At 36.9% G+C, this 22782-nt stretch overlaps 1 protein-coding gene across 7 annotated transcripts in view; it reads left to right on the top strand.

Annotated features, from left to right (window-relative positions):
• The window catches only part of CENPE (centromere protein E), a 60489-nt gene extending 42760 nt beyond the window's left edge, over window positions 1-17729 (top strand). For all 7 annotated transcript variants that reach the window (XM_081156005.1, XM_081156002.1, XM_081156003.1 and 4 more), the window contains 9 exons: window positions 613-810; window positions 1537-1740; window positions 3523-3750; window positions 7163-7348; window positions 8499-8611; window positions 10385-10482; window positions 12065-12248; window positions 13985-14238; window positions 17108-17729. In XM_081156005.1, coding sequence (XP_081012131.1) covers window positions 613-810; window positions 1537-1740; window positions 3523-3750; window positions 7163-7348; window positions 8499-8611; window positions 10385-10482; window positions 12065-12248; window positions 13985-14238; window positions 17108-17202 — 1560 coding nt within the window. In that variant the 3' untranslated portion in view covers window positions 17203-17729. The remainder of the gene's footprint in view (window positions 1-612; window positions 811-1536; window positions 1741-3522; window positions 3751-7162; window positions 7349-8498; window positions 8612-10384; window positions 10483-12064; window positions 12249-13984; window positions 14239-17107) is intronic.
• The last annotated feature ends 5053 nt before the right edge of the window (window positions 17730-22782 follow it).

The following is a 22782-nucleotide window of genomic DNA, read 5'->3' as shown; positions in this document are numbered from 1 at the left end:
TTGAGAAAGTAGGGAGGGGAGCAGGTGCCTATCCTACCTAGTTAAATTGCCCCTCAGGTTCTGATAGTCTTTTCACAAATCCTGACAGTCAGATATCCAGAATTTATTCATGAAGTCCATGGAACATATAACATTCAAATTATTGTCACCTTGAAGTCAAACATCTAAATGTGCTTGACAAGTAAGTCTTGAGGTATGACATACCCATACTGGTTACCAAACCAAGACAGGCAGAACAGGATGTTGAAAATGAATTATCAGGTATACCTGGTAAACATGGGTGATTGGTGATATAATTAACCAAAAAAGGGGCAATAAAGAAAGTTGGGGGGGTTTTAGGAGGGAAAGATCATGTTACATTTTAAACTGATTCTGAGGTATTTTTAGGACATCCACAGGTATATCCAGTAGGAAGTCAGAAATAAGGAACCAGAAATTACTCTTCCAAGATGCTGAGAGGAGAAAGTTGGGGGTAGATAGGGTCTCTCTCCTTTTTCCTCACTTATCAGAGGATCTAGATAAACCAGATGCCATCCCACCTTTAGTCGTGAGGGTTTAAAACATTCTTTAAATGTAATGTAAGTTTAATTTCCCACTTTGTTTCTCTGCAAGTATGCGGTAAGCAATGTTATAATGATAAAGAAAGAACAGCACGAATCCATCAATAAATTTGAAATGATTTTTACTGATGAAGTGGAAAAGCAAAATGAGCTGCTAAGTCAATTTTCACACCTTCCACAAGATTATGATGCACCATCCAGAGAATTAAGGAACCTCAAATTGAGCCAGAAGGTGGATCTACATATTGAGGTATAATTTACTTTAAATGGATTTAATTAGATTTTAAGCCTTTTTTATCAAGTTGAAGGGTACCTTTTCATGTGCTTACAGGCATTTTCATTTACCAAAAATTAAAAATAAGCTGCAGAGTAACAGCTGGCCAGATGTAAAGAGTACCAAGTAATAGAGTAGCCTCCTTTCAGAACTCTGCTAGTTCAGAAAAATTTACATAATATCAGCAAGTGGGAACTCATGGGACCCCAGAATAAGTCTCTAAATGCCTTCTAAAACTTCTAGACCTGTGACTAGGAGTCAGAAACATTTTTATTGCAACAGCTCCCCATGGAATGTCCTGCTCTCAGCCAGAAATGTGAGGCTAGCATCTAATTTCTAACATGCAGGTAAGGACTGCTATATGCACAGAAAAGTTACTTCCAGAAGCACTTCGCCTATTGTGATTATTAGTCACAGATTTATGGTTTTGACACGTTTTAACTCTTAACAGGCAAAATTTGTAGGCCTGCCTCTGTTATATAGCCTATACTGCCAAAACTTTATTATTCAAATAACTAGAATAAAGTTTTAAATTAGAATTTTATTTCTAATATAATTAGAATAACTAGAACTATATTTACTTCAAAAATATTAAGAATGAGAGTTCAGTAAGGTATTTTCCCCTTTTTATGATATTTATATGATATTTAGATAAGAACTTTCCTAATGTTTGCACAATTCATTGCTTACTTTTTAACACAGGAAATTCTCAGAGATTTTTCAGAAAGTGACTTCCACAGCATAAAGACAGAATTTCAACAAGTACTGAGTAAAAGGAAAGAAATAACCCACTTTTTGGAAGAGTGGTTGAATACTCATTTTGATATAGAAAAGCTTAAAAGTGGCATCCAGAAAGAAAACGACAGGATTTTTCAAGTGAATAAGTTCTATAATAACAGAATAATTGTAAGTAGTAATTTTTTTATGCTACCTCATTCTTTTTGTTATTCACTTTAATTTTTCTACCTCATTCTTAAAAGGACTTAGAGCAACTGGATTTTTAAGTATGTTTTATTTATTTGTATATGGTTTGTGCAAAAAATTGACTATGTGAAACATGTTCTTCCTCTAACATATTATGCTTCCTTAAGATACTTAAATATACCAATTTAGACTTCTAAAGAAACAAAACATGGATGTGTAATTATCAGTCTCCACTTATAAAATCTTGAATCCTCTTGCCACTCTCCTTTCTTTCTCACGTTTCACTGCTTCTGAAGGAATCGAGCCTTTTCCCTATGTAGCCTCAGACAAGTGAGACATGACTCATGGTACAGCCATAGACAGGCCTGGAAAGCTACTTTATTGAGGCCTCGTGCTTTTCATCTCAGTGGGTCACTATCATATGCTCTATCCTTCAACTTGAGATTCAAAATGTGGTTTGTATCATGGTTCCCAAGGTGATCGACCCTAGTAGACAGATTCACAAGAACCAGCATTAATCAGTTTATTAATTTGTTATACTTCCCACTGATCAGAATATTAATTCTGCTTTCTGAAGTAATCCCTACTTCACATGTCTGATAAAATATGTAGTAATCAGAAAGTTGCTTCTTATATGTGCAATTGGAGCAAAGGGAGCTAGAGTATGTAGCTTTTAAGATTGGGTGTGTTTTTTTTATTTCAAGTGTTTGGGTAGTTCTTTCCCTAACACTTGTTTTCATCTGGAAGTTATACTTAAATCACATTGAAATATAGATAATGTTTAATGCATAGTTAATCTGTTGAATACCCAGAGGTAGCAATATAGTAAATGAACTATTAAAAAAAAAAAAGTCTGTAATCAATAGAGAAAAGAATAAAACCAATGTTTAGATAAGAAAAACTCCATATAATTCAGTTTTTTGTAATATGGAGGCTGCAGTCATGATTAGAAAGTAGGGATTTCTGTCGTGTGAAACAGCATGGATATGAGGCACCTTTCAGCACCCTGACAGTAGGAATTGGTAACTTTGTATGGTGTGAGGTCAGTAGTACAGAACCAAGGAGAGTTCAGGGTACCAGCAAGAAAACAACTAATTTAGGATCCAGGTCTGATAGAATGACCATAAAGCCGCAAAGTTGAAGATAAGACCAATAAGCCACTTGTGATGAGAGCAAAAAGAATATCCTATAGGAACTGGGGAATAAAAAGGATGAGTAACTCAGAGATAGTTATCGTCGGTGTAGAAGACGGTATTGATTATTATTCCCTGCACAGAAATGTAAGATTTTCAGATTAATTACTAAGTCAATGAATTTTTTCCTATAAACACTGAGGTTTGGAATGAAGCAGGAAAATGGATTGTTTTTAAGTTTACTGGGTGTGCTTTGCTATTAGGTGTCAGTTAACGTTTTGCTATGAGCCATAACGTATAAAGACTTTAACCTCCACAAATCTCAAATTCCTTTTCATGTGTTTGTACTGATCTGATGGCAAGATTATCATCTTCAAGTCAATTTGAATCCTCTCCAGTCTTTATCCTTCTTTTATTCTCCTCAACATCCAACATCATCTGAAATTTCAGGAACCAATGCAAACCACAAAGAATGTTTACATTTTTTCATTTCTTCACATACTGTTCTAGAATGTTCTGAAACTGAATTTCAACATATATGTTTTTCTAGAATTCTGACATTTTACATAGTAGTTTTTTTTAAGTATGTAATTCACTTTAGAGCTGTAATGGTATTTTTACTGTTCAATAGGCTATAGTGAATGAATCGACAGAGTTTGAGAAAAGAAATGCTACTTTAGCCGAAGAATGGGAATGTGACCTAAAATCAATGAAAGAGGAGAATGAAAAACTGTTTAAAAACTACCAAACTTTGAAGGTCTCTCAGACACATGGTGCCCTTGCTAATCCTCCTACACAAGATGATGAGAAACTTCACATTACATCCAATAATGTGAGAGCCACGCAACCAATCACAGAGGTATGTTAATTTTTTATATTTTTCAATTTGCAGATTCATCGCAGAGTTAATGATGTCTCTCATATAACATTTCAGGGCAGAATTATAGTATTGAATGTATTAATTAAGGAACATGGACCAACTGTGTGTACGCGTGAGATAGGCTTGTATATTAAATATAGTTCTATTGCAACTGTCAATTAATTATAAACCTAGACATTATGTGAGGTCTTCCCTTTGGATTATAAAACAGAAGTAACTCATAGCTTAATTTGAATAATAATTATATATGTCATGTAAGGCATTATTACCCTCCATTATAAATTTCCTAAATCATGTGACTTTCTATTAAACTGTAATCTGTGTCTATATATAGAACTAATAAAGGGAAAGAGCAATTTCCCTTTTTCCAATTAGCATCAACATCTTTAATATTATAATAAAAAATATAAGAGGCTAAAAATATCCATTTCTTATGCAGATTAACCTGTGTCCAAAAATTAGTACTTATTTGAATAATCCACTTACTTTACTAACTACCCTTACTTGGGAGTCTGTAAAGCAGACATGCTATTTTATTTCGTTAGCCTACAAACGAGTTACTGAAGAACCCAAGAGTTAATTATATTTATCACTTTTACCAAAATAAATACGTACAATTTAATAATTACCATTGGAAACTAGAAGAACCGGAGTATACAGTTTATTGGTTTGCTGATCACAACAGACTTTAGTCAGTTGGTAGATATAAAAATAGTGGAAATATGAAGCTCATCTACCAAAACAGTAAGATAAAGAAGCAGAAGGAAATTCCATCTTCAGTGACCCCAGGGAAAATACCCTACCAGATAATAAAATATATGCTTTTAGTTTAGTGTTTAAGCCAAATTAGAGTAGCATAGACTAGTTTGATAATGATACTGGAATAGACAAATAGAGTAGTGGAACAGCATAGGGAGTTCAGTAGTACATTTAATATATGATAATGGTAACTTAATATTTGACCCAGAACAACCAGATTATCATCTGGCAGAAAATAGGTCTGGATTCCTACCTCACTTTTTAAATAAAAATAAAATCTAGGTGAGCCAAAAAGAAACAGACATTCTCCAGAAAAGCCTGCATGTGTATACATGAGAATAATCTTATAAACATGCACAAATTCAGGTATTTTTTTACTTGCAAAAAATTGGAAATAATCTATATGTTCACCAGTAGGTGATGGGTTAACTAACTTATGGTATTTTCATAAAACAGGATGTATGTATCCATGAAAACAAAAATGTAAGAGATCTATACATGTTGATAATGGAAAGATCTGGAAAACACATTGTCAGGTTGCAAAAAAGATGTGGAACTGTATGTTTAGTATGTTCCTATTGTATGTATGACTCACTGTTTTTATAAACTATATTTTTATATGTGTAGGTACATATAGAAAGTTTCTGGAAGGATACATTTGAAAGTGTTCAGTAATTGCTTCAGGGTCAACTGAGGGGCTGAGGTGGAGAAACCTACCCTTCATTGTATGCCTTTGAATTTTTCCACTTATATTTTTCCATTTAAAATCTAGGTAATAAAAATAAAGGGAAAGATGTGTATTACTTTAAAGCAGGGGTGGGGAACCTTTTTTTTAGCCAAGGGCCATTGGATATTTATAGCATCATTCGCAGGCCATAAAAATTATCAACTTAAAAATTAGCCTGCTGTATTTGGTCAAACATGTAATTAATTCACCCCTAATGTGATGGCTGGAACTGCTTCTCTTTGGTGAGGCCTTGGCAGGGCCAGACCAAATGATTTTACAGGCTGTACATTCCCCACCCCTGCTTTAAAGAGTCGAAGTAGTAATGGTAATTTAAAATGTGAGTGCAAAGTTAATATGCTTAGGACTTTACTGTGCTTACCAATAAATAAAATAAACACTAAACATTATAATGTAAAATTGGGGCATTTTTAGTCCAAAAATCATCAGCTTCTAAATGAAAAAATAATACATTTGTAAATTGTGTGACATTTGGTTTCTCTTCTATCTTTTGCGAATGCAACCTGTGAAAAATTAATATCTATATGTGATCATCTTTAAGTTTACATACTGTAATTCTGTCTTCATGGCAGACCTTTTATATGTGTCCCTGATTTTTTTTTTTTTTATATTGTTGACACTATTCCAGATGTCCTCCATTTTTCCCCCCTATGCCCACCCCAATCCAGCCCCCAAAACCCTTCCCTGGCCTTCACCACTCTATTGTTTGTGTCCATGGTCTATGTATGTATATTTTTTGGTTACTCAATTCGCCTTCTTTCATCCAGTTCCCCCCAACCCCTTCCCCTCTGACATTTGTCACTCTGCTGCATGTATCCATGCCTCTGGTTCTATTTTGTTCCTCAATTTATTTTGTTCGTTAGATTCCACGTATTAGTGAGATCATATGGTATCTGTCTTTCTCTGACTGGCTTATTTTACTTAGTATAGTTCTCTCCAGGTTTGTCCATGCTTTTGCAAAGGGTAAGAGATCCTTTTTCAGAACCATGTAGTATTCCATGGTGTAAATGTCCACAGCTTTTTTATTCACCCATCTACTGATGGGCACTTGGGCTGTATCCAGATCTTGGCTATTGTAAATAGTGCTGCTATGAATATAGGGGTGCATATATCCTTTCGAGTTAGTGTTCTGGGTTTCTTCAGATATATTCCCAGAAGTGGGATCTCTGGATCAAAAGGCAGTTTCATTTTTAATTTTTTTGTGGAAACTCCATAATGTTTTCCAGAATAGCTGCAACCAATCTGCATTCCCACCAAAGTGCATGAGGGTTCCCTTTTCTCCACATCCTCACCAGCACTTGTTTGTTGATTTGTTGATGGCAGCCATCCTGACAGGCGTGAGGTGATACCTTGTGGTTTTAATTTGCATCTCTCTGATGATTAGTGACATTGAGCATTTTTTCATATTTCTATTAGCCATGTATGTCCTCTTTGGAGAAGCATCTATTCAGGTCTTTTGCCCATTTTTTAATTGGGTTGTTTTCTAGGTGTTGAGTTGTATAAGTTGTTTATATATTTTGGAAATTAACCCCTTATCAGATATATCATTGGTGAATATGTCCTCCCAAACAGTGGATTCCCTCTTTTCATTTTATTGATGGGGTTTTTTTTGCTGTGGAGAAGCTTTTTAGTTTGATGTAGTCCCATTTGGTTTTTTTTCCTTTGTTTCCCTTGCCCTGTGAGATACAACATTAAAAATATTGCTACTCAAGATGTCTGAGACATTAATGCCTATGTTTTCTTCTAGGATTTTTATGGTTTCATGACTTATAGTTAGTCTTTTATTCATTTTTAGTTTATTCTTGTGTATAGTGTAAGGGGGTGATCTAGTTTCATATTTTTGCACGTACCTGTCCAGTTTTCCCATATGTGTCCTTTTTCTGATAGAAAATTCAAGAGCTGGAAACTTCACTGCGTGAAGCTAAAGAAAGTGCTATTCATAAGGAAGGCAAGATTATAAAGATGCAGAAAGAACTTGAGATGACTTATGGTGAAATAGCAAAACTTCAAGCGCAAGTTAATGAATCAACTAAATGCCTAGAAAAAACAAAAGAAATGATCCAAGTACTTCAGGTAACTTCACAAACTCATAAATAAAAAGGATTGTTTTCCTTTTACTGTTGAATTTGGCAGATCATTTGGGAATCCAACCAATTTCAGTTTCCTATTAGCTAGGTATGTCTCAGGTTCAATACTCAGGCTTTGAAAAAGGAAATGACAATTTAGAAATGAAATGCAGGAGTATAATAATGATTATTTTGATCTTTCTGGAAAAATTTTTAAAAGACATAGATATTATTTTTTTATAGTTTAAGATGTATGTTCATTTTTTTAAAATGCTTATCTAAATATTTAACACTCCTTGCTAGATAAGTACATTTAAAAGAATTTTTCTCTATTTAATGCCCCTATTATTGAGTCTCACCTGTTAGCCAATAGCCTATAGGCTGAATATGACCTGTTTTCTTTAGAAATAGCAGTCATTTCAATGGTTTTTAGCTTGAATGCCATTTTATGGCACACACTCATTCATCACATCCTTACCACTCTGTTTTGTTTTAGCCCCAGCCTCTTCTCACACTTCTACTTGAGTCTGACCCTAATAGACATTAAGTTTGTTATTATGGCCCCAGTGTCTCGTCATTCCAGTTAAAATTAGAAAGAAGTCAAGAATGTCTGCTCTTTTCATTATTTAACACTTAATTCAATGAGACATTACTTATTTAAAAAATTATAAAAAAGTATGTATGTATTTATGAATAATTTTTTTCTGAGTGAAAGTATATATATTTATGTCACTGGATTGAACTGTCTTTGAATACAGAATATCCCCAATAATGCTATATAATAAATACTTTGTGCCTTGAATTCAGTTCTAGTTTTATATTGTTCTCATGTCTTCTTGTTACATTTTTCTGATTACCTTTGTCTACCCATTTATTTATTTTTAACTTTAGTGTTTTATTTTGCTTAGTACTTTTTAATTGGGAAAAGAATTTGTTTTAAGAAGTAAAATTCTTCATGTGTTCTCTACGTATTAGTTTCCAGTAGTTTGAAATATACTTCATATCAAATATCTATTTGTTATTCATTTTAGGGTTAAAATTTGTGCCTTTCCCACTTTTCGTATAGAGTTTGCTGTTTTAAAATGTTTCTACCAGATAAAGGCAATTCACAACTCTTTGAAACTACTCTAAAATTATTTTACTTTTCTCTACAACAGGACAAAGTTGCTGTGGGAGCTAAACCCTATAAGGAAGAAATTGAAGATCTCAAAGTGAAGCTGGTGGAAGTGGATCTAGAGAAGATTAAAATTGCCAAGGAGTTTGAAAAGGAGTACGTCTTTGCCTTAACTGAACATGACTTTAATAGCTTAAGTTTTCTTTCCAAATGATACAAGTTTCTTTGTGTTAACTTTTGAAAATATTATTATAGCTTTTTTTAAATAAATACAAACATCCACAGATTTTAAATTTAAATTTAGTAAATTCTCATTACATATGCAAAGATTTTTAAAAACAAGCATAATTCTGATCAATTATTAACACACTATGTCTTTGGATGCTTCTTGCTTAATCATGTATAAACAGCTTAAAATGGCCTTTTTATGCTTGAAAGTGCATGTTAAGCAAGTGTGTGTGTGGCCATGGCCGGGTGGCTCAGCTGGCTGGACTCGTCCTGCGCACCAGAAGGTTGCAGGTTTGGTTTCCGGTCAGGGCACATACCTAGGTGCAGGTTCCATCCCCGATTGGGGTGCCTGTGGGAGACAATCAGTCGAGGCAACTGATGGATGTTTCTCTCCCACATCCCCCTCCCCCCTCCCCCCCCCATGAGGATTAGAAGAGAAAAGTGTGTGTGTGTGTGTGTTTAGCAGTGTGACTGCAGTGTCTGTTGCTTCTCTTCATTTCATTTGTTCTCCCTCTTGTGTTTTTATGTAAAGGTTGTGCAGGGTGGGGTAAAAGTGGGTTCACAGTTGTTCGTCTGGAAAATAATACAGTAATTAATAAGTAATACAGTTGTGCCTTGTACCTTCTCATGCAACTGTAAACCCACTTTTGCCACAGCCTGTAATTCATTTGAAATAATAGTACCTAGTGCCCAAGAGCATATTCTCTTTTTATTTATTTATCTATATATGGCGCTATGCGTACTGTACTAGCATGCCTGAAGTTCTTTGTGTATAGCTTAATGAAAAGTACATTAAACAGATAGTTGGGGAAACTGATTTAGAGATACAGTGTTGCCACTTATTAATATATCACATATGCAAGTTGTTTAATCTCTCTGCTCCTCACAGTCATAATTAATAAAAGGATAGGTTTGTATTAGGTTTTTTAAGATCCCTTCTGGTTCCTAACACTTTTTATTCTTCCTATATTTAATGGTGATATCTAATTTTGCTCAAAAAATAGCACTCTGAATCTTGATGCATTCAAACCAGCCTTCCATTAATAAGATTATTGGTTGTAATGAAACATAATGCATAGTTAAGTTCTTCGTTATCAGAGCCATTTTACTTATAGACTAAAATCAGCAGATACTTTAAATCTCTCAGAAATCCTTCTAATTTATCATTACTGACTAATGCGTAAGCCCACAATTCATAAAGTGTCTCTTTTTACTGGGGAACAATGAGCAGAATTTGACCTTTTACTGTATCACCTTAGCAGCCTAGGGTTTGCTTTCCTGATGATTAGATAGAAAGGAAGCTGCTTTTCACTTTCAGGTTCTGGTAATTGTACCTTCAAGGTGTTTCGAGAACCTCATGGAAACAGCCCAATTATTTTATGGTGCCTTTGAATATTATTTTGCTTAATATCCAAGTAATAGCTATTGAGCTTCCAGAAATTTAAAAAGAATTGGTTTTTCAATGTTAAAAACATTGCTCCTTCAACCAAACAGAATACTTCCAATTTGGTGGTGTTACAGCTACAAAGTGCATGATACCAGGGAGGATGTCATGAGGGCAGCTATTTATCTACTGCTACTTATGGATATTACGTCAGTGTGATGTATCTTTCTAGAAAATTCTTGACAACAGTTCTATTTATTCTTCCATTAAAAGTTAGTTGCTGGGCTTTTACATATATCTATTGTTGTTTTTATTAGAATTGCTTCTACAAAAGCCACTGTAGAATATCAAAAAGAAGCTATAAGGGTATTGAGAGAAAATCTTAGAAGAAATCAACAGGCCCAAGATACCTCAAGTAAGTAGAAAATGCTGGTATTTCCAGATCCTGTCCATTTTACTTCTCAATACACTTGTTACATTTGAGGACTACTATTATATATGTGATAGTCAAGAATAAACCTAGATTAATCACTAATTTAGAAAGAACTTTTAAAATGTATCCATTACAATTGTATTTATCCTGTGACATGTCCCGTAATGTCAGCTGTTTACCCATTAGAGAGTCTTGAAAAATATAATTTTAACTTTGCATTATCATATCTTTACATATTAGTAACATACTTCAGTACTATAAAAGAATGACTTAACTTCAAGATAGAAGTACCCTTCCCAATAAAAATCCAAACGCATCTTAATAGATTTTAACAATATGCATAGTAAAATATAGTTAGTGCACAATACAGATAAGTAAATATTACCCTGCTTGTTCTTAACACTGAAAATACAGGGTTTATGCTTACTTGCAAACTCTTTGAAATTTATCTTAGGTACAGTTGTCAAGTCTAATGATCAAATTTCTGCATATACATTCCTCAAACTATACCTTATTCTGTATCTCTGAAAGTCAGGAGCAGGTCTCTCAACTGTGTGCCCTCACTTAATGGCTGTGAGAAATCGAGGGGACCACACCTGACCTCCTAGCATATGTGTGTACACTTCTTGTAAGGATCACACTAAAAGTGGTGTGCAAAAGCACACTGAAAATTCTAAGTGTCAAGCAAACATAAGATGATGTGTGTATTGTTGTCCACTTATTTAAAAGAACTTAGAGATAGTGTTAAAGATGTTGTCTCTAATACATATTTAGTTTGAACATCCCTAGTGTCTAATGTAACTCCTACCTGGAAAACTTAAAGGGATAAAAATAGAACCGAGGACTCTCTGATATTACATTAGGGTCAGGATAATGGTTCTTGAATTATAAGTGATTTTTCCGGTACACCTTGTACCTGAATTCAAAATAATTGAAAAGAAAATGGACACGGAGTATCTTCACACCTTACCCCTTTTGTAAATTATCAGTGATTTAGTGGACTATTCAACTTTATAAGCATCTCAGATTTTTATGCAGTTTTACCTAAAATTTACAAAACAATTTCTTATACTACTTTTTATACAGGTAGTGTAGAATATATAATAATATATGCTATAATATGATTCTAAGGTTTGTTTAGTTAACAGATAAGTGTGGAGTATTTATAGTGTACTGAATGACAGGTGGACCCCATACACACATTCTGTGTTGGAAGAAGCCCTTCTGGTGGTTCCACTCATGTAGGAGATAGGTCAGTGGAGTACAACTCTAATTAGAGAGGGTCGCTACTGCTGCCATCATGGTGAAAGATTTTACAGGATTATGGTAGCAGAATTGGTGGATGCAGAATAGCAGGAAGGATTCTAGAGATATTTAGAATTGATAATGAATGGAATTGACATTGGAAGTCAGGTAGAAGAAGGAATTCAAGGATGATTTCCAGGGAGATGGTGGCTGAGATATGTTGATTTTTATAGTGATTTATTGCACTTAGTAATGTTTCCTTTATTTTGAACTTTGGAGATAATTAAAAGCATCACCTATCTGTGTTTTCCTCCCACAGTGGTATTAGAAGATAATGATTCTAAACCTTCAAATAAACCCCTCACCTGTGGGGGTGGCAGTGGCATTGTGCAGAGCACAAAAGCTCTTATTTTGAAAAGTGAAAATGTACGACTAAAAAAGGAAATTTCTAAGTTGAAGCAGCAAAATGAACAGCTAATAAAGCAAAAGAATGAACCGTTAAGGTAAGATCTGCTTACATGATACAGAAATTATGCTTATGGCTGTTACATGTTGGGGAGGACGATATATACACTTTTTTCCCCCAGTTAGCAACTCTTCACACATTGGGAAAGTAATTTTTAGAGCTCACGTAATGTGTCTTTTTTAAAAGGAATAAGACTATGGTAACACTATTCCAGATATTTGCTATCTATCAACTGACCTCTTTTTGACTAGGCCCAGAACCAAGATGTAAACAGAGATCTTTGAGGGGGCAGCTTAAATATATTTTCATCTATATCTTAACAGAGGCTTCACTTAACAGAGAACTATTGTAGCCTGTTTCCTTTTACTTTATAAACAATTCTAGCCAACTTATTTGTCTTCTACCAAAGATTAGAATCTTGTGCTAATCTAATGATGTAGTAGAAGAAAGACAGGCATTAAACAAATAATCATACAAATAACTAATTCTTTGTAATGAGTGTTGTTAAACAACAAAAACAACAAATGAAACATTATCAAAGAGTTCACCAGAGGGATCAAAGCTTACCTAAGTGTTGGGAGGGGCGGTGATCAAGAAGACTAATCTATGAGGAGATCTGGGAAATGAGTACTAGTTGGGTTGGATGAAAGGAGAGACGGGTAAGCCTTCTGGGCTCAGGGAACAGCATGTGCACAGGCTGTGAGTGAGAAAGAGTAACCAGTAGGTGGAACTAAAAACAGCTACTGTGGCCAGAGCATCGAGAATGAGACCAGTGCAAGATGAGGTGCCGTAGGTAATGGTTCCAGATTCCATTGGCCCTTATAGGTCATTCTGAGGAAGTTTGGGTGGTATCCTAAATGTAATGGGAGGATTACCTCCACTGGAGGATTTTAAGCCAGGGCCTGGTGAGCTCAGATAGCATCTCTGGCTCCTAGAACAGTGTAAGGGAACCCAATGTAGGAACCTTATTTGTTGTAGTCCAGGCCAAAAATTAAAATAAGCTAAAAGTGACTATGGGGAATAAAAATACAGAGGAGAATTTGAGGGATAAGAATGAGGTTATATCAACAGGCTTTGCTCACTGATCAAATGAAGGAGAGCTGTGCCTCTAGGATTGCTTCCCAGGTTTCTCTTTGGAGGAACTAAGTAAATGCTGGTGGCATTTCCTATAAGAAGCAAGACTATCATCCAGAAAAGCACAGTGTAATATTTTAAAATAAGAAAGGTACATTAAAGATTCATTGATCCAGAAGACTATCAGCAGATAAACCACTTTGGTTATTTGCTTCATTTGAAAACCTGATGTCATTCCCTGAGCTTTCTTTTCAAAACTCCATGATCACAGAGATTAATTCAATTTATATTGACCTCATTTTACTTTCTAAACTATGGAAATAGACCAAACAGGAAGCAGTAAGTTGAAATTAAAATATAAATATGAGCTCTGACCAGTGTGGCTCGGTTGGGCATCATCCCATGTACCAGGAGGTTGCTGATTAGATTCCTAGTCAAGGTGCATGCCCGGGTTGCTGGCTCTATCACCAGTAGGGGGCGTGCAGGAGGCAGCTGATGGATACTGCACTCTCACATCTATGTTTCTCTCCCTCTCCCTTCCTCTCTCAAAATCAATAAGCTAGTCTTTTAAATATATATATAATAAAATAGTAAATTATGTGTATGTATATTTTACCATAATTTTTAAAAAATATTTTATGTTGAATACATTTCAGGAAATGAGCAGTCTTACAGTCTTCTTTCTTCTCCTAATTTAAGCAATAATCATCATCTTTCCAATGAAGTTCTCAAAGAAGTAACTTGTGAGAATTCTCCAAGGACTCCTAAAACGACTAGAACAGCTTCTGAAAAGAGACAACGTACACCCTCTCAGTGCAAGGAACATAATTTACAAGATCCTTTGGTGCCAAAGGAATCACCAAAATCGTGGTTTTTTGACAGCCGATCGAAGTCTTTTCCAGTACCGCATCCAGTTCGCTATTTTGATAACTCTGGTTTAGGCCTTTGTCCAGGTGGGTAAATATATACTGGTTACTTGGAAATCAGAGGGTAACAGTTGGAACTTATCTTTAATATGGGGTCCCAAAGTTTAGACAAGAGAAGGAGGTGAGCCAGTGGCAGTGCACAGGCTTCGTTTGCTGCCTCTGAGAGTTTCTCCAACGCACAGCTCTGAGGTCCAGTCACTTTTTATTCTCAAGGACATAAAGTGAAGACTTTATACTGCCTCTTAAACCCTCAGGCTTTTCCCAAGATAGACAAGGCAACTCACTTAAGGACATAAAGACATTACCCTAAAAACAAAAATTTTACTGAAAAAGACTTTCTCATCCATTCAGTAGGCCAGTATTCTCAATAGCTTTATATTCACAGACTTGTTAATTCACTCAATAAACAGAATTTTTTGACAACTCTGTGTCACACATTAGACCCCGATGGTACATTGATGAGCAAAACTAGACATGGTCCCTGCCCACTAGAGCTTGCAATCTAATAGAAGGTATAGTTGGTAATCAAGTAATCAAAAACAAAGTAAAATTCAGAGCACAAAAGTTTATCATAGGGTTTTTGTTCTAGGAATCTAAGGAAGTCTTCCTTAAAGAAGGGAACTGAGATCTAAGAGGTTAATGTGAGTTAGCTTAACAAACAGGGGAGGGAAAGGCATTCAGGCAGTTGGAACAGTGACAGCCCCAGGGTAAGAGGACCAGAACCAGAGAAGGTTTGAAAGAGATTGTTGTGGCCAGAGCACTGGCCTCTGGATGAAGTCAGAGGCGCCAGAGAGAGAGAGAAGAGCCAAGCCTGTGGGGCATTGTAGACCGTATAAAGGAATTTTTACTTCTTCCTGAAAGCATGTAGAGAAAAGCCTTTGAAAGATTTTAAACAATGACCAGGGAACATAATGATTTATACATTTTGAAAACATTACCTCTGCTGTGAGGTAACCGACAAAGAATGAGAGCAAGAGTTTGTGACAGTTACCTTAGCAAGAGTGACAGTAATGTGGACTTGGCAGGTGCACCAGAGATGGGGAGAAGTAGACAGATGGGAGAGACTGGGAAGTAAAATCAGCAGTACAAGGTGCTTGATTGGATGGAGTGGGGCAGTGTCGAGGAAGACCCCCGGCTCTACAGGGGTGCTGCACACAGGTGGGAATCATTGCAAGGGAAGGTCTATGTTGCGTTGCTTGTTGTCTTTCTCACCATGTGGCATTCATTGTACCCACTTGTGCATAGCCTGAGCCCTGTGTGACAGTGTGTCTGCCTGTCTGAAATACCCTGTAGATATCTAATGCAACAAAATAATACACTAAGAAAGGCACCTGCCAAATCATCTTAAAGCCCTGACCAAAGGTTGTCGGCGTTTATGAGAGCTCTCCTTTGTGACAGAAGAAATCAATTTGTTCTCATCAACTGCACATCAAAAGTGTATCAAGTCAGCATTCTGAAAGTGCTGGGAATATTATAAAGCACAAAACAATTCCGAATTTTTTTAAATATATTTTTGATTTTAGAGAGGAAGAAAGAGGGGGAGAGAGAAACATCAACATCAATTGGCTGCCTACTGTATGCCCCCTGCTGGGGGATGGAGCCCACAAATGGAGCATGTGCCCTGACCAGGAATGGAACCAGTGACCTCCTTGTGCATGGGTTTGTGCTCAACCACTGAGCAACACTGGCTGGGCAGAATGTTTTTTTAACTATTCACTTCCTGGAATAGTATTTAATAGACATTTAAGGGCCTTCCATAGCTAGCACTTTCATGGAATTTTTGCTATATGCATACACACTATTTTAGAAGGGTTTTGAAAAACAAACTTTTATAACCACCTTATTTTATCTGATGGTGCCTGAAGCACAGGCATAATATGAATTAATCCAACCACAAATAAAACTTTATCAGTCTTTTTATCAATATATGGATCTGTCTGGTACTATTTTTTCAGTGAGATGAACAAAAAGAATAGCTGGAGGTATATACAAATCAAAGAACTGACCAATTCAGAATTAAAAGACATAGTCCCAGCTTAAATTAGTAAAATATCAGTCTAAAAAAAGTCTGTTTTTAAAAATCTTAATTATAAAAAGGAATCTAAATTATCTCAAGAACTTGAGATAATTGGTAAGAGCAGTTATGCTAGATTTATAGCCGACTCTTGAACAATGTGCCCCCACCCTCACTTTCAAAAATCGACGTAACTTTTGACTCCACCTGAAACTTAGCTACTAATAGCCTAGTGTTGACTGGAAGCCTTACTGATGACATAGTCAATTAATGTATTTTGTATATTATATGTATTATATACTCTATTCTTACAATAAAGTAAGCTGGAGAAAATTCTTTTTTATTCCTGTGCAATTCAAACATGTTGTTCAAGGGTCACCTATACTTTTATAAATATCATGATTTGAATGTGTATCATTAATAAACAAATAGATGCAGCTGAAATGCTTTAAAGGCTCAAACAAGTTTTCCAAAGATGTCTAAATATTCTCTAAAATATATACTATTTTAGGGCACCATTTTTTTTTTTTCCTCTGAAAATAGGACACAAGGAAATCAAACTCAATCCATGTTTGATTCGCTTTGTATCTCAAATTTATGAGTTCAAATAAGACTGTCGCTTCTTGGTTTTATGGACAACGTGATTTTTCTTGCAATTGCAATTCACTTTATGAGAAAATGGAGAATAAACTTCTCCATCTCTGATGAAGTGAAATGCACCGTTTTTAGCAACCAGACATGAGGAAGTTAATGATCACGTTGCAATTTCATTTTTCATATCTCTACTGTCTTAACATCCTTTGTACTTCCAGCCATATTTGGTTTTTGTGTATTTTTTAAATAAGATTGCTTTTGTTTTTTATTTTTGTTTTTTTTCCTCAGAAGAGCCAGCTGCTGGAGCAGAAAATGTGGATCCTCGGTCAGCTGCTTGTCAGGCCTTCTCGGAAAAAGACCTGCCCGAGTGCAAGATGCAGTAGCCTCTTCTGTCACTTTTCTGGGGCCCAGCATTCCTCAGCTGTTAGTTTATGTGTCTAACCCTGGCAATTATGTCACAGTCCAACTTAATTTCAATTCAATTTTTAGTTTGCCATTGGAATTGGAAGGTGAAAGGACAGGAGATTAATGCATTCTAGTAATTTAGGATGGTGATAGCAATGTCATCGTCTTGAATGGTGTCATACTCAGAAGTGGAATTGTCTTATTTATTTATATATTTTTTAAAGAATAAAGTTATTGAAGGAAACTTCTAATCTTAATTGTACCCATTTTTATTGCTGTAAAGTTATTCACTTGTGATTTAACAAAATTATAAGCTCCTCATTTAGTACCTTGAACATTCAATTAATACTTGATTAGTACTGAATCGCAACTGTAATATTAATTAATGGTTTCTCAGTGGGGTACTCAGAGTACGTTTGATTCTCCTGTCTTGTTTGTTGGCATTAGAATTTTGCTGTGAAAATACACACATGATCTCTAGATTTAAGTTATGGGATAGCAAGTGCTATGACCTTTTTATTTTCTAGTCTTAATCTTCTTTTACTGTAGTAACTGCAGAAGTTCTTTTCCGTTACCCACCCACCCCACTTCCTGTACAACACTCTAAATTTGTTGGTTATTAAAATTTGTACTCTACTGCACTTCACTCCCATCTGAAAGAACTTCCTGTATCACTTATTCTACCCATTTATTTTAGACATGGAAAAACAGTACCAGTGTTTCTATCAAAGTGTTCCAAACCTGGCACCCACCTATATAAGGCATTTGGAGTGGGCTTCATGCAGCCTTATAACCTCTGGAAAACGTGTCGGCTTGTGTGTGGAGTCATTTTTCTAGGATACTCGGGTTCATACTTTTGTCATTTTCTCAAAGGGCTCTGTGACTCCGTAAGAGGTCAAGAACTATGATTTTAGAGAGTATCTCATATTTTATATCACATGACTGAAAAATCACAGCAAGTTACAGAACAGTCATTTCAGGGCATTCTTGCCTTTCTGATAAGATTAATCCCAGGAAAGAAATTATGAATTACATCATAGCTGTCATTTTTAGTCTATTTGTTGGATATATTTCCTTAACATACTATCATAGCAGTTCTCTAGGGCTAAGGGGAAATTGTCCCTTCCTAAAATCTTCTCCCCCTGTCCGTACTTTGGGAATGTTGTTTCTCCTTTCCGCCCTCACCCGAACAACACACTATAACAGAGTTGCAGATTTGACTCTTAACAATATCTGCTCCTCTACTGAATAAAAGTAATGCAAGTTAGTAGGTAAGTATACCTGGGAGATAAAAGTACCATAGGGCCATTAACAATATAATCAGTCACCAGGTATCCAGTCTAGTAGAATGTTGCTTGACTTAAATTTGGATGCCCATTTCCTTCCTCAGATTTGGGAATTTGACCATTATTTCTTTAAATGTTTTATCCTGTATTGGGCCACTTGCTGATGCTGATGTCCCATAAGTACTCCTCACTTTTTTCTTTTTTCTTCTTTTTTTTTTTTGCTTTTCTGACTGGATAACCTCAAATGACCTGTCTTCAACTTTGTTGGTTCTTTTCTTCCGCTTGGTCAAGTCTGCTGTTGGGCCCCTCTACTGTATTTTTCAATTTCCTCAGCTCCAGAATTTCTGTTTGGTTCTTTTTCATAGTTTCTATCTCTTAGTTAATATTCTTATTTTGTTCATGCTCTATTTGCCTAGTTTCACTTAGTTGTCTGTGTTCTCATGTAGATCATTGAGCTTCTTTAAAACTTATTTTGAATTCTTTGTCAATTCATAGATTACCATTTCTTCAGAGTTGATTTCTGGAGATTTATTTTGTTCCTTCTATTGGGCCATGTTTCTCTGTTTCTCTGTGTTTGGTTTGGTTTTTAATCCTCACCTGAGGATACTTTTTACATTGCTTTTCAGAGAGAGTGGAAGGGGCAGGGGCGTGGGAGGGGGGAGAGAGAGAGAAAGGGAGAGAGAGAAACATTGATGTGAAAGAGATGCATTGATTGGTTGCCTCCTGTTTGCACACCGACCAGGGCCAGGGATTGAGCTTGCAGCTGAGGTACATGCTCTTGGTCAGAATTGAACCCGGGACCCTTCAGTCTGTGGGCTGACGCTCTAATCACTGAGCCAAACCAAGTAGGGCTTCTCTGTTTGTGTTTTTTTCTGATTTTTTGCTGAATTTTATGCATTCAAAAAACTGGATTCCTCTTCGATCTATATGCACTATTTCGTAGAAGGGAAGACCTTCATCAGTCAGCCTGGTTAGAGGTCCTGGGGGCCTCTGAAACCTTTTGGGGAGGAGGTGACTTGTCTGGGTTTGAGTGTGTAATTAGCCAGTTAGAGAGGTTTGCCTTTTTCAGGAGTTCCTACCTCTTGCCCCTCTGGTGCCTGTCTGCAGTACTGTTGATTCTTTGGTGCACAAAGAAGCCACCCCACTCTCCTTCATTCTCATACCTGCTTCCCATGAGCATCCCAAGTAAGGCAAGGCAGCTACTAGTCCCTTGGACAACCCTCCAAAAACCTGAAACAGCAGAGCAGACACACACTCTGTTCTCCCTCCCCAGGGTGAAGCTGTGAGTTGGGCACTTTGTCCCGATTGTGCCAAGGCACGCCAGCGCTGGTCTGGAGCTCTGCAGACCCTCTGGTTGCCAAACTATGCCAGTACCATTAGCGCTCCAAGTGAGGCGAGGCGGAAACCAGTCACTTGGGCAGCCTTCCAAAATGTTGGACATTTGTGTGAACTTTCTTCCCCTCCTCCCCATGGCGGAGAAGTCCTGGGCCAGGGGTTGAGCTGTGCTAGCTTAGGGCAGGGGTGGCCGCAGTTAACGTGAATCAGCTCCTCCCTGCCTCAGAGTGGCTGTTCTCAGCTTTGTCCTCGCCTAGGTTCCTGCAACTTTTTATGTGACTTCTGAAGTGCTCACAAAGGTGTTTTGGTCCACATACTGTTAACTTGGTGTCTCTGCAAGGGGAAAGAGTTGGAACTTCTGTTCATCTTGTCGACCTCTCCTTCAGAATGTTTCTTGAGTCAGGATCTGAGTTTTAATATTGTGACATATGATTGTGAAGGAACAATGATGAAAATCAATGGAAACTGACAAAAATGTTGAAAACAGTAACATAGACAATACTAAATGGTCTGATAGTAAAGTCAGGACCAGAGAAAACAGTGTATTTGTGGTTCATAGGAAACATTTTCTCGAGAGTCTGGCAGAATTGTATTCAGGAAACTTATTCAGAGCCTGATATTCATACTCAGCAACTATTAAGTGACCAGATACTATGTGCTGACTATTGGTCTAGACACCAAAAGGCACTGCCTTTGTGGAACTCATACTGTGTTTAGAAAACAAACAAATCATATACTTTTAACATGAGCTGACCACAATGTAAGGGTAAATAGATACGGTCCCTAGCCTTGAAAAAATTTTGTTTGTCCACTGACAATATAGATGGGTAAGCAAATATTTCAATATCGTGTGACTTAGGCTATTGTAGAATAAACATTGTTGAAGATCAGTGGGCGAAGGGAGGCAGAAGAAAGCTGCATCAAGAAAAGTGTTGGAGCCCTGCCAGCGTGGCTCAGCGGTTGAGCATTGACCTATCCAGGAGATCACAGTTCAGTCCCGGTCTGGGTACATGCCTGGGTTGTGACTCGATCCCCAGTAGGGGGCATGCAGGAGGCAGCCGATGGGTGGGGCTCTGATCATTGATATTTCTCTCCCTTTCCCTTCCTCTCTCTGAATCAATTTTTTTAAAATTTTTTTTTTTTTAAATGAAAAGTGTTGGAGCCATGGCCTAGTGAGTTGGTTGGAGCGTTGTTCTCTACACCAAAAGATTGCAGGTTCAATTCCCAGTCAGGGCACACAGGTTGTGGGTTTGATCCCAGGTCTGGTGCGTATGGGAAGTAACCAATCCATGTTTCTCTCCCTTTCTCTCTAAAATCAATAAAAAACATTTGTGGGTAAGGATTTTTTTAAAAGTGTTGGAGTTGGTCTTGATTAGAGAATTCTCATACTCATAAAGAATCTATTCCAAAATCCTCAAAAGTCAAAGGAAAGACATTATTAAAGCAAGGAGCACAGCTGCATGTGGTTACAGATCACAAGACCCAACATTAGAAGCTGCAGTGGGGTGATGAGGTAACAAGACCTCATGTGGGCACCTGCAGAAATTAGATCAGGGTTTAAAAATATTTTAAAGGACAGTTTTTGCTATCCATTTAATTTCTAATAATTACTAACATTAAGTACAAATGTAACACATTGTGCTGATGGTTTTGCACATATGCTAAGTCCTTCCTCACAATTTCCCTGAGGTAGGTGCTATAGTTATCTTCATTTCACAGATGAGAAAACAGGTTTGAGGAGTTAAGTGACTGAACTACTGAGGAAAATATATGGGACCTACCTTCATCTTTCTGACTTCACAAGTGTTTGTCCTTAACCGCTATGACGAACACACTTAGCTCCAAGAACAAAAAAACTAGAGAAAAAGTAAGTTTTATTTTTCTCACATAAGAAGTCTAGAGGAGCTAGTCTAGGGCTCTTACCTTGAGGCTGTCTGTAGGGAACCAGGTCCCTTCTCTTACCCTGCTGTCTTTAATGTGTGTCTCTGACCTCACACCAAGTCACAAAGTGGCTGCTGTGTCCCAAGGCATCATATCTATATTCCAGGAGAAAAGAAGAGGAAGAGAAAGAGCAGAAGTCAAAAGCCTTTCAGAGAGGCCTCACCCTTCTGAGAGCAGCCGTCCTCAGAAACTCCAGGCCATGTTTCATTGGCCAGCCAGCTCTAGCAGCTAAGGAGACTAGAAATTGAGAATTTTGCTTCCTGGCCTTCAGAAAGTAAAAGGCAGGGGAAATTAAGTTGGATGGGTGTTGAGTGAAGCAGCTTAAATACTACATGCACAATAACCTACACAATCACTCTGCCCAATTACATGCCTGCTAAAATGTGAATTATTAAGCCTAGCATAGAGGGTTCACATGACCTAGCTCTTTCTTTTTGATCTGACATCTGTTCTCGTCAGCCAGGCTTAATTTTTTTTCATCCAACATGTACTTCCACTGAAGATCCCCACCCCTGCCCCCTCAGTGTAGTCAGGGTGGCTGCCTTCCCCCTAAACATGTGTTAGTGTTAGAGAAGACTGAGCATGGCAATAACCACAACTATACCTTAAACGCAAGATAATTTTTATTTCCCTCCCCCAAAACTATCTACTGGGTCAAAGGCCAGGAAGGAAGGCTCCAGTAGCTTCAATGACCAGGAAGGAAGGCTCCAGTAGCTTCAATGACCTGTATCCCTTCTATTTTGTTGCTCTGCTATCTCCCACAGCCAATTTCTGGCTCATTCAATCTTGAGTACCCCGAAACAGCACATAGTAGGTGCAAACAAATGACAAGAACTTAGGTTAAAGTGAAGGAAATGATTTCCACATCTTATAAATAAGCTGTAAAATGCTTTTGCACTTTTCGCCTTCCGCTGGGACTTAACAGTTCTATCTGAGCTCCACTAGGTGGCAGCACGTACACACACACAATATACGACTGTGCGAAGCCTCTTAAAA

Source organism: Miniopterus schreibersii (genome assembly GCF_964146895.1).
Source record: "Miniopterus schreibersii genome assembly, chromosome: 1".
Classification (NCBI taxonomy): domain Eukaryota; kingdom Metazoa; phylum Chordata; class Mammalia; order Chiroptera; family Miniopteridae; genus Miniopterus; species Miniopterus schreibersii.
The sequence above is the reverse complement of the archived record's forward strand: the minus strand, read 5'-3'. Positions and strand labels throughout refer to the sequence as shown.